This window comes from Odocoileus virginianus, chromosome 5 (genome assembly GCF_023699985.2).
Source record: "Odocoileus virginianus isolate 20LAN1187 ecotype Illinois chromosome 5, Ovbor_1.2, whole genome shotgun sequence".
Taxonomy (NCBI): Eukaryota; Metazoa; Chordata; class Mammalia; order Artiodactyla; family Cervidae; genus Odocoileus; species Odocoileus virginianus.
In genome coordinates, this window is record NC_069678.1 from 23,912,974 (window position 1) to 23,926,380 (window position 13,407).

Consider the following 13,407-nt stretch of genomic DNA (forward strand, 5'->3'; position numbering starts at 1 on the left):
TTTACATATGAGAACAGTAATGCTAAGTAATACATTTGGTATTTCAGTGAACCTCATCTAGCAGGGTTTATGCCTTTGTGTAACCCTGAACCGCATTGACCTGGGCTTGGCCAGTTGACTTGCTTCAATCATTAGGACACTGTTGTTGTTCCGTTGCTGAGTCGTGTCCCACTCTTTGCAGCCCCATGGACTGCAGCATGACAGGCTTCCCTCACTTTCACTATCTCCTGGAGTTTGCTCAAATTCATATCTATTGAGTGGGTGATGCCATTCAACCATCCCATCCTCTGTCGTCCCCTTCTCTTCCTGCCCTCAATCTTTCCCAGCATCAGGATCTTTTCCAGTGAGTTGGCTCTTTGCGTCAGGTGGCCAAAGTTTTGGAGCTTCAGCTTCAACATCAGTCTTTCCAATGAATATTCAAGGTTGATTTCTTTTAGAATTGACTGCTTTGGTCTCCTTGCTGTCCAAGGCAAGAGTCTTTTCCAACACTACAATTCAAAAGCATCAGTTCTTCAATGCTCAGCCTTCTTTACGGTCCAACTTTCACATCCATACATGACTACTGGAAGAACCATAGCTTTGATTAGATGGATCTTTGTTGGCAAAGTGATGTCTCAGTTTTTTAATACACTATCTATGTTTGTCATAGTTTTTCTTCCAAGGAGCAAGTGTCTTTTAATCTCATGGCTGCAGTTACCATTTGCAATGATTTTGAAGCCCAAGAAAATAAAGTCTGCCAGTTTCATTTTTCCCCATCTTTTTGTCTCAAAGTGATGGGACCGGATGTCATGATCTTAGTTTATTGAATGTTGAGTTTTAAGCCAGCTTTTCCACTCTTCTCTTTCACCTTCATCAAGAGGCTGTTTAGCTCCTATTCACTTTCTGCCACTAGGGTGGTGTCATCTGCATTTCTGAAGTTATTGATATTTCTCCCAGCAATCTTGATTCCAGCTTGGTATTCATCCAGCCTGGCATTTAGCATGATGCACTCTGCATAGAAGTTAAATAAGCAGGGTGACAGTATATAGCCTTGAAGTATTCCTTTCTGAACTTTGAACCAATCCTTTGTTCCAGATCCTGTCTAGTTCTAACTTGCTCTTGACCTGCATTAGGACATTAGCAAGGCTTAATAAGTACTTGCATACTGGGACTTGTCCTCTTGGAATTCTTGCTCTTGAACACCCTGAGCCACCAGAAAAAAGCCACAAGCTAATGAGACCAAATGGGCATTTCCAACTGTTCTACTTTTCCATCTGATGTAAAAGACATGTGAGCGAAGCCATCTTGGATTTTCAGCTATGGTCAAACCTCTAGATGACGGAATTCACATGACTGACCCAGGCAAAACCAGCAGAAGAACCAATGTGTTGAACCAAACTCTGATTGCATGCTATTATCAAATACATTCTTATTAAACCAGTAAAATTTGAGATGGCTTGTTGACTCAGCAAAATAATCTCTAGTATAGAAGAGGAATATTTTGCATTTCCCCTTGGAATTACAGGACTGGAATAGTCACAGTCTTCCTCTCCATACATCTAACAACTGTTACTCTAGCAAATCCATTGCAAGCCCATCTTTCTCAGTGAAAACTTGCTGTATATAATTAAAGACAACATTGAATCTCCCATTCAGTCCATAGGTATTGATTATATTCTGAATTGCATTACCTAATTTTTCTCTACATCATAGTTTGAAATTTTAAATTCTTTTGCATAAGGATTAATTACTTAATGTAATTTTAGGTCAATGAAGCAAAGAGTTTTTGAGAAGTATATGTGAGCTAGTGCACTAGGAACTGTTAACAAAGTTTTCAGAAGCAGACAGTTTTGGGCAAAATAAGAAGAATGAATAGCCATACACAAGCTAGACTATGATAATTGCTATATGAGTGATAGAGGGAGACTTTAATTGTGCTCAGGAACAATTTAGTTATCTTCTGGGTCAATATATAAACATAATTGGAAAGAAAGGAGTTTTTTTTTTAAAATTACTTTTTATTTAACATATAAAAATTGGGAGATTTCATATAAAAATTTGTTTCCCCAGTTTTCTTTAAAATGAAACAGATGACCCACTTTACAACATGGTAAAAATCAGTGGGGTTTAGTAGCAATTACTCCATTTGTACAGATATCCGCTCCCCATAGACCATAGTGTTTGCCATTCCTTATTATCTCCCTGATGTGAAGGTCAACACATGGTACCATTCATCTCTGCTCTTCTACTGTATTTTCGTTTTTTTTTTTTTGTTGTTGTTGTTTAATTTAAGTATAGTTGATTTACAATGTTGTATTAGTTTCAAGTATACAACAAATTGATTTACTTATATGTTCTTTATATATGTATATAGTTGTATATTATTCTTTTTCAGATTCTTTCCATTATAAGTCATTACAAGATATTGAATACAGTCTGTGTTCTATACATGTAGGACCTTGTTGTTTATGTCCTCTACACAGTTAGTGTGTATGTGTTAATCTCAGCCTTCTAATTTATTTCTATCACACCCTATTCCTTTGGGATAACCATAAATTTATTTTCTTTGTCTGTGAGTCTATTTCTGTTTTCAAATAAGCTCATTTGAGTCATTATTTTAGCTTCCACTTAGAAGTGATATCATATGATATTTGTCTTTGTCTGACTTACTTCACAGTATGATTAGGTCTATCTGTGTTGCTGCAAATGGCAATATTTTGTTTTTTCTTATGACTGATATTCTATTGTATGTATGGAATATTCTTTATCCATATCTTTTTTATCCATCCATCAATGGACTTGTAGGTTGCTTTCCATATCTTGGCTGTTGGTAAAGTAATGGTGGTAAATAATGCTGTCGTGAATATTGGGGTACATATATCTTTTCGAATTAGAGTTTTCATCTTTTCCAGATATATGCCCAGGAGTGGGATTGGTGGGGATCATATGATAACTCTATTTTTAGTTTTTTAAGGAACCACCATACTGTTGTCCATAGTGGTTGCACAAATTTACATTCCCATCAATAGTTTAGGAGGGTTCCCTTTTCTCCACACCCTCTTCAGCATTTTTTATTGTAGATTTTTTTCTTTTTTTAAAAAATTTTTTCTTTTTTTTGTATTTTATTTTATTTTTTCTCCCAATTATTTTTATTAGTTGGAGGCGAATTACTTTTTAATGATGGCCATTCTGACTGGTGTGAGGTGATACCTCTCTATAATTTTGCTTTTCTTTAATAATTAGTGTTATTGAGCATCTTTTCACATACTTGCTGGCCACCTGTATGTCTTCTTTGGAGAAATGTCAGTTTATGTCTTCTGCTTATTATTATTTTTAATATTGAGATGTATGAGCTTTTTGTAGTTTTTAGATATTAATCCCTGAGCTTTTTGTAGTTTTTAGATATTAATCCCTTGTTGGTTGCTTCATTTGCAAATATTTCCTCCTAGTCCATAGGTGGTCTTTTCATTTTGTTTTGTGATTTCTTTGGCTGTGCAAATCTTTTAAGTTTAATTAGGTCTCATTTATTTATTTTTGCTTTTGCTTCCATTACTCTAGGAGACAGATCCACAAAACTATTGCTACAATTTTTGTCAAAGAGTGTTCTGCTTACTGTTTCCTCTAGGAGTTTTATAGTCTTACATTTAGGAGTTTAATCTATTTTGAGTTTGTTTTTGTGTATGGTGTTAAAAATGTTCTAATTTCATTTTTTAATCTATCCAGTTTTCCCAGCACCACTATTGAAGAGACTCCATTGTATATTCTTGTATTCTCCACTGTATATACTTGCCTCCTTTTTTTGTAGATTAATTGACCATAAGTACATGACTTTATACCTGGGCTTTCTATCCTGAAGAAAGTTATTTATTTATTTATTTTTTTTTGCAGGGATAACAAAGGCAGAATTGGGAAATTGTCAGTCATAGCTTGTTAAAATGCCATTTCAAATTTGGCCCTAACTTACCATTTTTTGGGGAAAATTTCATTGATATGTAACATATACAGCAAAGTGCATACATTATAAGTAAAAGCTTCATGAAATTTTACAAGGCAAACATACAACATGAAAATAACATACAGATAAAGAAGCAGAATATTAGTAGCATCTCAGAAAAATCCATTTTGTATCCTCTCCAAATCACCACCACCCTCCAAAGTACCTGCTATCCTGCTTTCTACTACTATGTGTAAGTTCTCAATCTATATTTGTTAAACAAATAAGTTTACCATGTTTATACTCTACCTTTTGTTGAAATGCCTTTGTTTCTTTGGTGGTCTCTTGCTTATCCTTTTATAGTACTTCATTTGTGACTTTTGTTTTTCATTCCTTTATCTTTCCACTGCACATTATTCATAGCTCTTCTATGACATACAATAACACAGAGTGATATATTTTTAAAATAATTAGTGCATGCATACAAACTGGTAAACTCCTTGGGGTGGTTGATTCATTAATCTTTGACTTCTTTCACATTTAGCATAGTGATTTGAATAGTAAACTTTTTTAGTAAATAGTAAAAAATAGTAAAAAAATTAAAAAAATTATTGTATAGTGTTTGAAAATTATAATGGGATATAATGGACTATAATGGCATAATACAGAGGATTCAACTTCCTCATTTGAAAAAAACTTCTAGGCAGGCCAGTAAATTCCACCCTATATAAATTCTACCAGTAAATTCCACACTAGGGGCCTCAGAGTCATTGTAAAGAATCTGAGTTTCTACATATGAATTTTGGGCTTTGTTTATAGGCTACATAAATAATATAACTCATATATATGTATACTGTTTTTACTTATGCATATTTTAAATGCATGCATATGCAGCTATGGTTAGTAAAGTATAATATAAAGTTATGACTGAATTTATGTTAGTTTTTTGACATTATATAGTTTTTATCTAGGTGACACTAAAGTTGATTTTTTTAAATATTTTTTTTTTCATATTTGGTATCCTCAACTATTTGCTTGCATGGGAAGAATTAAAAAATTTTTTTTTCTTTTGAGTAGTGACATGACTATATATGTGGTTTAGGGCTTGAGGACAGTATGGAATACTTAATTTTTCCTTCAGAACATCTAGCAGTGTGAGATTGAAATGTGTGATAGGCTTGTATTAAATATATTAGTAGTTTTGAGTTATTTAACATCTGATATGCTTGTGTTAAAAAGAGTTTGGTGTTGCATCTTATTTTAAGTAGGCTATTTCTTTTAAAACTTACCTTATAAAATGTTGAGTAGCCTTATTTTCATGCCCCTGAATCAGATCTTCAGAATTAGCTTTTTCTTTATCAATATCTGTTATAGATCTATAATCTCTGATTAGAAGCCCTTGGGACCAGATATGATTAGAAATTTAGAATTTGGATTTTAGAAAAGCAATATTAGCACATATGTGATATGTTATATAATACTCTTCTTTGGAGAAGACTCTTGAGAGTCCCTTGGACTGCAAGGAGTTCCAACCAGTCCATTCTAAAGGAAATCAGTCCTGAGTGTTCACTGGAAGGACTGATGTTGAGGCTGAAACTCCAATACTCTGGCTACCTGATGCGAAGAGCTGACTCATTTGAAAAGACCCTGATGCTGGGAAAGATTGAAGGCAGGAGGAGAAGGGGACGACAGAGGATGAGATGGTTGGATGGCATCACTAACTCAATGGACATGAGTTTGGGTAAACTCTGGGAGTTGGTGATGGACAGGGAGGCCTGCCATGCTGCAGTCCATGGGGTCGCAAAGAATCGGACACGACTGAGCAACTGAACTGAACTGATATAATACTCCAGGTGGGGTCTGGAGCACCACTGTGTAATTATGTACATGAATATTTCTTCAGTGAAACAAATGAATAACCATATTGGATTAGAAAAATAATTGACTAAGATTAACTTCACATCAGCTTAAGGCAGGTTTTGTCATATAGTGAATTTTTGGGCCAAAATTTACAAAAAGTCTTTAAATTTTTAGAACTTTTTAAGCTTTGGGTTGTGAGTGTGGGATTATAGACCTATAAAATACGTGGACTTTTAAAGGCTATTGCCTTCTAAGTATATTTTGCCTTGTTATCTTTTCAGATTCGTTAACTTGACATATTTTCACTTTTTTAAAGGAATAATAGAAACTTCAGAAATAATTGCTGTTTTGAAATCACTGGGTATAAATATTTCTGAAACTCAAGCAAAAAAGATTATACAAAGGTCAGCCCTTACCCTTATTTTTAATCGTTTTTTGTTTAATATTAGTGACTGGTGGTTATAAGTATAGCTTCTTTCTTCTCTTTCTTCATTTCTTTCCTTTCTTTTTAGTTCTGATAGCATCGCCTTTTATTGACAATGTTTTAAGAAAGAACCCTAAGAAATTTGTTGAAATGCTATTGACTAAAACAGGAAGTATTCTTTATAAAGTCCTCAGAAAAAGATTCTTCCTGCTTCTAGGTCTAAGAATTGTTTTAATTCTCTTAAGTAATTGATTTAAAATTTTGTTGAAGTATAAAAAAGTACATAATATATGTATCCAACTTGATGAATTTGTTAGTAAGTGTATACCCAGGAGGGCTTCCCTGGTGGCCCTGTGGTAAAGAATCTGCCTGCCAATGCAGGAGACGTGGATTTGATCCCTGGGTTGGGAATATCCCTGGAGGAGGAAATGGCAACCCACTCCAGGATTGTTGCCTGGAGAAGCCCATGGGCAGAGGAACCTGGTGGGCACAGTCCATGGGGTCACAAAGAGTCTGACACGACTGAAGAGACTTAGCATGCACACACACATACACCCAGGAAACCATAACCATAATCTATGCCATAAACATATCCATTACTTCTTAAAGTTTCTTCCCGCCCTCTTATTATTGCTATTATTTTTATGATAAGAACACTTTCTTTTTTTTTCCATTTATTTTTATTAGTTGGAGGCTAATTACTTTACAATATTGTAGTGGGTTTTGCCATACATTGACATGAATGAGCCATGGATTTACATGTATTCCCCATCCCAATCCCCCCTCCCATCTCCCTCTCTACCCGATCCCTCTGGGTCTTCCCAGTGCACCAGGCCCGAGCACTTGTCTCATGCATCCAACCTGGGCTGGTGATCTGTTTCACCCTTGATAATATACATGTTTCGATGCTGTTCTCTCGAAACATCCCACCCTTGCCTTCTCCCACAGAGTCCAAAAGTCTGTTCTATACATCTGTGTCTCTTTTTCTGTTTTGCATATAGGGTTATCATTACTATCTTTCTAAATTCCATATATATGCATTAGTATACTGTATTGGTCTTTATCTTTCTGGCTTACTTCACTCTGTATAATGGGCTCCAGTTTCATCCATCTCATTAGAACTGATTCAAATCAATTCTTTTTAATGGCTGAGTAATATTCCATGGTGTATATATACCACAGCTTCCTTATCCATTCATTTGCTGATGGACATCTAGGTTGCTTCCATGTCCTGGCTATTATAAACAGTGCTGTGATGAACACTGGGGTGCATGCGTCTCTTTCAGATCTGGTTTCCTTGGTGTGTATGCCCAGAAGTGGGATTGCTGGGTCATATGGCAGTTCTATTTCCAGTTTTTTAAGAAATCTCCACACTGTTCTCCATAGCGGCTGTACTAGTTTGCATTCCCACCAACACCCTCTCTCCAGCATTTATTGCTTGTAAGGATAGCAGCCATCCTGACTGGCATGTAATGGTACCTCATTTTGGTTTTGATTTGCATTATTCTGATAATGATTGATGTTGAGCATCTTTGATGATGCTGATAATGTTGAGCTAACAAACAAGCATGTGTTTGTTAGCCATCTGTATGTCTTCTTTGGAGAAATGTCTGTTTAGTTCTTTGGCCCATTTTTTGATTGGGTCATTTATTTTTCTGGAATTGAGCTGCAGGAGTTGCTTGTATATTTTTAAGATTAGTCCTTTGTCTGTTGCTTCATTTGCTATTATTTTCTCCCAATCTGAGGCTGTCTTTTCACCTTGCTTATAGTTTCCTTTGTTGTGCAAAAGCTTTTAACTTTCACTAGGTCCCATTTGTTTATTTTTGCTTTTATTTCCAATATTCTGGGAGGTGGGTCATAGAGGATCTTGCTGTGATTTATGTCAGAGAGTGTTTTGCCTATGTTCTCCTCTAGGAGTTTTATAGTTTCTGGTCTTACATTTATATCTTTAATCCATTTTGAGTTTATTTTTGTGTATGGTGTTAGAAAGTGTTCTAGTTTCATTCTTTTACAAGGGGTTGACCAGTTTTCCCAGCACCACTTGTTAAAGAGGTTGTCTTTTTTGCATTGTATATCCTTGCCTCCTTTGTCAAAGATAAGGTGTCCATAGATTCATGGATTTATCTCTGGGCTTTCTATTCTGTTCCATTGATCTATATTGATAAGAATACTTTCTTATAGTTAAAACTTAAATTTACTTGTTTTTTAAATTTGGGTATAACTGATGCATAATATTATATTAATTTCAGGTGTATAACATAATGATTCAATATATGTATATAATGTGAAATAATCACCACAATAGGTCTAGTTAACATCAGTCACTGTATATATAGATTTTTTTTATGCTGAGAACTTTTAAGATTTACCCTCTTAGAAACTTTAAGTATGCAAAATAGTATTATTAACTATAGTTACCATGCTGTACATTATATCCTTGACGTTTTAAGTTTTGTGCCTTTGACTGTCCCCTTTACCCATTTCACCCACCTCCTAAACCCCTCCACCTCTGGTAACCCACTGATATGTTTTCTCTATCTATAAGGTCTTTTTCTTTCCTTTCTTTTTCTTTCTTTTGATTCCACGTGTAAATGAGATCATATAGTATTTGTCTTTGTCTGTCTGACTTATTTTACTTAGCATCATGCCCTTAAAGTCCATCCATGTTGTTGCAAATGGTGAGATTTCCTTCTTTTTGATAGAATTTACCAGGGATACCGTCTGGTCCTGGACTTTCTTTGTTGGTAAATTTTTGTTTACTGATTCAATCTGTTCAGTCACTACTCTGTTCAGATTTTCTATTTCTTCATGATTCAGTCTTGCTAGGTTGTATATTTCTAGGAATTTATCCAGTTCTTTTAGATTTTACAATTAGTTGGTGTATAATTGTTTATAGTAGTGTCTTATAACCTATTGTGTTCCTGTGGCTTCAGTCTTGATGTCTCCTTATGCTTTTCTGGATTTATTTATTTGAGTCTTTTCTCTCTTTTTTAAGTTAGTCCAGCTAAAAGTTTGCCAATTTGGTTTACCTTTTAAACAAACAAGCTTTTAATTTTGGTGATCTTTTTTTCTGTGGCTTTGGGTTTTGGTATTTATTTCTGCTCTGATATTTATTATTTTTTTCTCTTCTGCTAACTTTGGGCTTAGTTTTTTCTTCTATTCTAATTCCTTCTATTCTAATAAACAACAATTGGGTTGTTTATTTGAGATCTTTCTCTTTTTTTCATTTATTTTTATTAGTTGGAGGCTAATTACTTTACAATATTGTAGTGGGTTTTGCTATACACTGACATGAATGAGCCATGGATTTACGTGTATTCCCCATCCCAATCCCCCCTCCCACCTTCGTCTCTACCCGATCCCTCTGGGTCTTCCCAGTGCACCAGGCCCGAGCACTTGTCTCATGCATCCAACCTGGGCTGGTGATCTGTTTCACCCTTGATAATATACATGTTTTGATGCTGTTCTCTTGAAACATCCCACCCTCGCCTTCTCCCACAGAGTCCACAAGTCTGTTCTATACATCTGAGTCTCTTTTTCTGTTTTGCATATAGGGTTATCATTACCATCTTTCTAAAGTCCATATATATGTATTAGTATACTGTATTGGTCTTTATCTTTCTGGCTTACTTCACTCTGTATAATGGGCTCCAGTTTCATCCATCTCATTAGAACTGATTCAAATGAATTCTTTTTAATGGCTGAGTAATATTCCATGGTGTATATGTACTACAACTTCTTTATCCATTTGTCTGCTGATGGGCATCTAGGTTGCTTCCATGTCCTGGCTATTATAAACAGTGCTGCGATGAACATTGGGGTGCATGCGTCTCTTTCAGATCTGGTTTCCTCGGTGTGTATGCCCAGAAGTGGGATTGCTGGGTCATATGGCAGTTCTATTTCCAGTTTTTTAAGAAATCTCCACACTGTTCTCCATAGCAGCTGTACTAGTTTGCATTCCCACCAACTGTGTAAGAGGGTTCCCTTTTCTCCGCACCCTCTCCAGCATTTATTGCTTGTAGACTTTTGGATAGCAGCCATCCTGACTGGCATGTAATGGTACCTCATTTTGGTTTTGATTTGCATTTCTCTGATAATGAGTGATGTTGGGCATCTTTTCATGTTTGTTAGCTATCTGTATGTCTTCTTTGGAGAAATGTCTGTTGAGTTCTTTGGCCCATTTTTTGATTGGGTCATTTATTTTTCTGGAATTGAGCTGCAGGAGTTGCTTGTATATTTTTAAGATTAATCCTTTGTCTGTTGCTTCATTTGCTATTATTTTCTCCCAAACTGAGAGCTCTCTTTTCACTTTGCTTATAGTTTCCTTTGTTGTGCAAAAGCTTTTAACTTTCACTAGGTCCCATTTGTTTATTTTTGCTTTTATTTCCAATATTCTGGGAGGTGGGTCATAGAGGATCTTGCTGTGATTTATGTCAGAGAGTGTTTTGCCTATGTTCTCCTCTAGGAGTTTTATAGTTTCTGGTCTTACATTTATATCTTTAATCCATTTTGAGTTTATTTTTGTGTATGGTGTTAGAAAGTGTTCTAGTTTCATTCTTTTACAAGGGGTTGACCAGTTTTCCCAGCACCACTTGTTAAAGAGGTTGTCTTTTTTGCATTGTATATCCTTGCCTCCTCTGTCAAAGATAAGGTGTCCATAGATTCATGGATTTATCTCTGGGTTTTCTCTTCAGTTCCATTGATCTATATTTCTGTCTTTGTGCCAGTACCATACTGTCTTGATGACTGTGGCTTTGTCTGAAGTCAGGCAGTTTGATTCCTCCAGTTCCATTCTTCTTTCTCAAGATTACTTTGTCTATTCAAGGTTTTTTGTATTTCCATACAAATTGTGAAATTATTTGTTCTAGTTCTGTGAAAAATACTGTTGGTAGCTTGATAGGGATGGCATTGAATCTATAGATTGCTTTGGGTAGTATAGTCATTTTGACAATATTGATTCTTCCAATCCATGAACACGGTATATTTCTCCATCTATTTGTGTCCTCTTTGATTTCTTTCATCAGTGTTTTATAGTTTTCTATGTATAGGTCTTTTGTTTCTTTAGGTAGATATACTCCTAAGTATTTTATTCTTTTTGTTGCAATGGTGAATGGTATTGTTTCCATAATTTCTCTTTCTGTTTTCTCATTGTTAGTGTATAGGAATGCAAGGCATTTCTGTGTGTTAATTTTATATCCTGCAAGTTTACTATATTCGTTGATTAGCTCTAGTAATTTTCTGGTGGAGTTTTTAGGGTTTTCTATGTAGAGGATCATGTTGTCTACAAACAGAGAGAGTTTCCCTTCTTCTTTTCCTATCTGGATTCCTTTTACTTCTTTTTCTGCTCTGATTGCTGTGGCCAAAACTTCCAAAACTATGTTGAATAGTAGTGGTGAGAGTGGGCACCCTTGTCTTGTTCCTGATTTCAGGGGAAATGCTTTCAATTTTTCACCATTGAGGGTAATGCTTAGCTGTGGGTTTGTCATATATAGCTTTTATTATGTTGAGGTATGTTCCTTCTATTCCTGCTTTCTGGAGAGTTTTAATCATAAATGGATGTTGAATTTTGTCAAAGGCTTTTTCTGCATCTATTGAGATAATCTTATGGTTTTTATCTTTCAATTTGTTAATGTGGTGTATTACATTGATTCATCTGTGGATATTAAAGAATCCTTGCATTCCTGGGATAAAGCCCACTTGGTCATGATGTATGAATTTTTAATATGTTGCTGGATTCTGTTTGCTAGAATTTTGTTAAGGATTTTTGCATCTATGTTCATCAGTGATATTGGCCTGTAGTTTTCTTTTTTGTGGCATCCTTGTCTGGTTTTGGTATTAGGGTGATGGTGGCCTCATAGAATGAGTTTGGAAGTTTACCTTCTCCTGCAATTGTCTGGAAGAGTTTGAGTAAGATAGGTGTTAGCTCTCCTCTAAATTTTTGGTAGAATTCAGCTGTGAAGCCATCTGGTCCTGGGCTTTTGTTTGCTTGAAGATTTCTGATTACAGTTTCGATTTCCTTGCTTGTGATGGGTCTGTTAAGATCTTCTATTTCTTCCTGGTTCAGTTTTGGAAAGTTATACTTTTCTAAGAGTTTGTCCATTTCTTCCAAGTTGTCCATTTTATTGGCATAGAGCTGCTGGTAGTAGTCTCTTATGATCCTTTGTATTTCAGTGTTGTCTGTCATGATCTCTCCATTTTCATTTCTAATTTTGTTAATTTGGTTCTTCTCCCTTTGTTTCTTAATGAGTCTTGCTAACGGTTTGTCAATTTTGTTTATTTTTTCAAAAACCAGCTTTTAGCTTTGTTGATTTTTGCTATGGTGTCTTTAGTTTCTTTTGCATTTATTTCTGCCCTAATTTTTAAGATTTCTTTTCCTATACTAACCCTGGGGTTCTTCATTTCTTCCTTCTCTAGTTACTTTAGGTGTAGAGTTAGGTTATTTATTTGACTTTTTTCTTGTTTCTTGAGGTAAGCCTGTAATGCTATGAACCTTCCCCTTAGCACTGCTTTTACAGTGTCCCATAGGTTTTGGGTTGTTGTGTTTTCATTTTCATTCGTTTCTATGCATATTTTGATTTCTTCAATGATTTGTTGGTTATTCAGAAGCGTGTTATTTAGCCTCCATATGTTTGAATTTTTAATAATTTTTTCCTGTAATTGAGATCTAATCTTACTGCACTGTGGTCAGAAAAGATGACTGGAATGATTTCAATTTTTTTGAATTTCCCAAGGCTAGATTTATGGCCCAGGATGTGATATATTCTGGAGAAGCTTCCCTGTGCACTTGAGAAAAAGGTGAAGTTGATTGTTTTGAGGTGAAATGTCCTACAGATATCAATTAGGTCTAGCTGGTCCATTGTGTCATTTAAAGTTTGTGTTTCCTTGTTACTTTTCTGTTTAGTTGATCTATCCATAGTTGTGAGTGGGTATTAAAGTCTCCCACTATTATTGTGTTACTATTAATTTCCTCTTTCATACTCGTTAGCATTTGCCTTACATATTGTGGTGCTCCTATGTTGGGTGCATATGTATTTATAATTGTTATATCTTCTTCTTGGATTGATCCTTTGATCATTATGTAGTGTCCTTCTTTGTCTCTTTTCACAGCCTTTATTTGAGAGTCTATTTTATCTGATATGAGTATTGCGACTCCTGCTTTCTTTTGTTCTCCATTTGCGTGAAATATTTTTTCCAGCCCTTCACTTTTAGT

The 13,407-nt window shown here is 35.2% G+C and overlaps 1 protein-coding gene across 2 annotated transcripts in view; it reads left to right on the forward strand.

The window, feature by feature from the left end:
* LOC139035172 (mitochondrial adenyl nucleotide antiporter SLC25A24-like) overlaps positions 1-13,407 on the forward strand; it is an 82,827-nt gene that overhangs the window by 18,174 nt on the left and 51,246 nt on the right. For both annotated transcript variants that reach the window (XM_070467719.1, XM_070467718.1), the window contains exon 3: positions 6,090-6,177. In XM_070467719.1, the coding sequence (XP_070323820.1) occupies positions 6,090-6,177 (88 nt within the window). The remainder of the gene's footprint in view (positions 1-6,089; positions 6,178-13,407) is intronic.